Below are 1,323 nucleotides of genomic sequence, written 5' to 3'. Positions count from 1 at the left end.
TGTTCTCCACCAAGTCCTTGGCGCTGCAGCGGGGCGTGGACGGGACCTCGTAGGTTTTGTGGAAGTGGGAATAGTCTACTTTGTACTGGTTTTTCTCCTCGAACAAGACGGGCTCAAACCGGTGGCCCCAGAGGATCTCGCTGGCCAGGTAGGAGCTCCGAGCTTGCGTCGTCATAGCGGTGGCTTCTACCATGCCTTCCAGGATGACCACGATCTCGAAATCATCTGTCTCCAAGTCCTGGCGGCTGATCCCAAACAAGGGGCTGTCTTCGTTGATCTCATGGAGAATGGTGATGGGAGACACCAAGAAGATACGGTCCAAGCCTTTATCAAACCCCACATCGATGTCTATTTGGTCGAGGGGAATGTACTCCCCTTCTTCTGTGATCCTGGGCTTAATTAGCTGAGCTCGTACGTGGGCTTCTACTATGTGGCTTTTCCGGAGGTTCCCAACTCTCCACATCAGGCAGAGTTTTCCATCTCTCATTGCCACTACTGCGTTATGGCTGAAAAGTAATGTCTGGGCCCTTTTTTTGGGCCTGGCCATCTTTGCCATTATTGCACCAATCATGAAAGAGTCAATTATACACCCCACGATGGACTGAACAACCACCATGAAGACCGCGAGCGGACACTCCTCTGTCACGCAGCGGAAGCCGTAACCAATAGTCGTTTGGGTCTCAATGGAGAACAGAAAAGCAGCCACAAAGCCATTGACCTGCAGAACGCAAGGCTTGAAGGTATCGTCTCCACCCGGGTTTTCTAGATCTCCGTGAATGAGTGCAATTAGCCAGAAAATCAGCCCAAACAATAACCAGGACACCAGAAACGCCAGGGAAAAGAGCAAGAGCATATACCTCCAGCGGATGTCAACGCACGTGGTGAACATGTCTGCAATGTACCTCTGCGGCTTGTCATCCATGTTGGTGAACTCCACGTTGCACTGACCGTTCTTCTTTACAAACCTGTTCCTGCATTTCCTCCGGGTGTGGATTTTACCGTTGCCAAAGCCGTTGATACCTGGCATGGTGGTCAACCTCAGCCCGTCTTCCTCGGAGGACACGATGCTGTAAGGGTTGACTCTGCCTGCAGTCATCCCTGAGCCAAACCCACAGTGAAGGTGAAGGGTCTTGCAGCTCCCAGCGTCCCCCTGGCCCACCCCTGCCCACCCCCCAAATTCTGTTGTGGTGGAAGAGAAGTCCCAAGCTTCCACGTCTTGGCTGCCACGTCACCACGCAGATCCCGTGAAAGGCTCTGCAATGAGAAAACAAAGACACAGCCGTTACCGCTCATGGCAAAGCGACCCGAGGGGGTGTTTGGCCA

At 53.1% G+C, this 1,323-nt stretch overlaps 1 protein-coding gene across 1 annotated transcript; it reads right to left on the bottom strand.

Annotated features, from left to right (window-relative positions):
• Nucleotide 1: 1 nt before the first annotated feature.
• On the bottom strand, nt 2-1,096 carry LOC104501401 (ATP-sensitive inward rectifier potassium channel 12; the record flags this gene model as incomplete). The annotated part of the gene is made up of 1 exon (XM_010145203.1): nt 2-1,096. A coding segment is annotated over exon 1 (1,095 nt), but the record flags the coding sequence as incomplete, so codon positions are not given.
• Nucleotides 1,097-1,323: the final 227 nt, after the last annotated feature.

The sequence above is a fragment of the Buceros rhinoceros genome, unplaced genomic scaffold, assembly GCF_000710305.1.
Source record: "Buceros rhinoceros silvestris isolate BGI_N320 unplaced genomic scaffold, ASM71030v1 scaffold37091, whole genome shotgun sequence".
Taxonomy (NCBI): domain Eukaryota; kingdom Metazoa; phylum Chordata; class Aves; order Bucerotiformes; family Bucerotidae; genus Buceros; species Buceros rhinoceros.
Note: the sequence above shows the minus strand (reverse complement) of the source record. Positions and strands in the feature narration are given on the sequence as shown.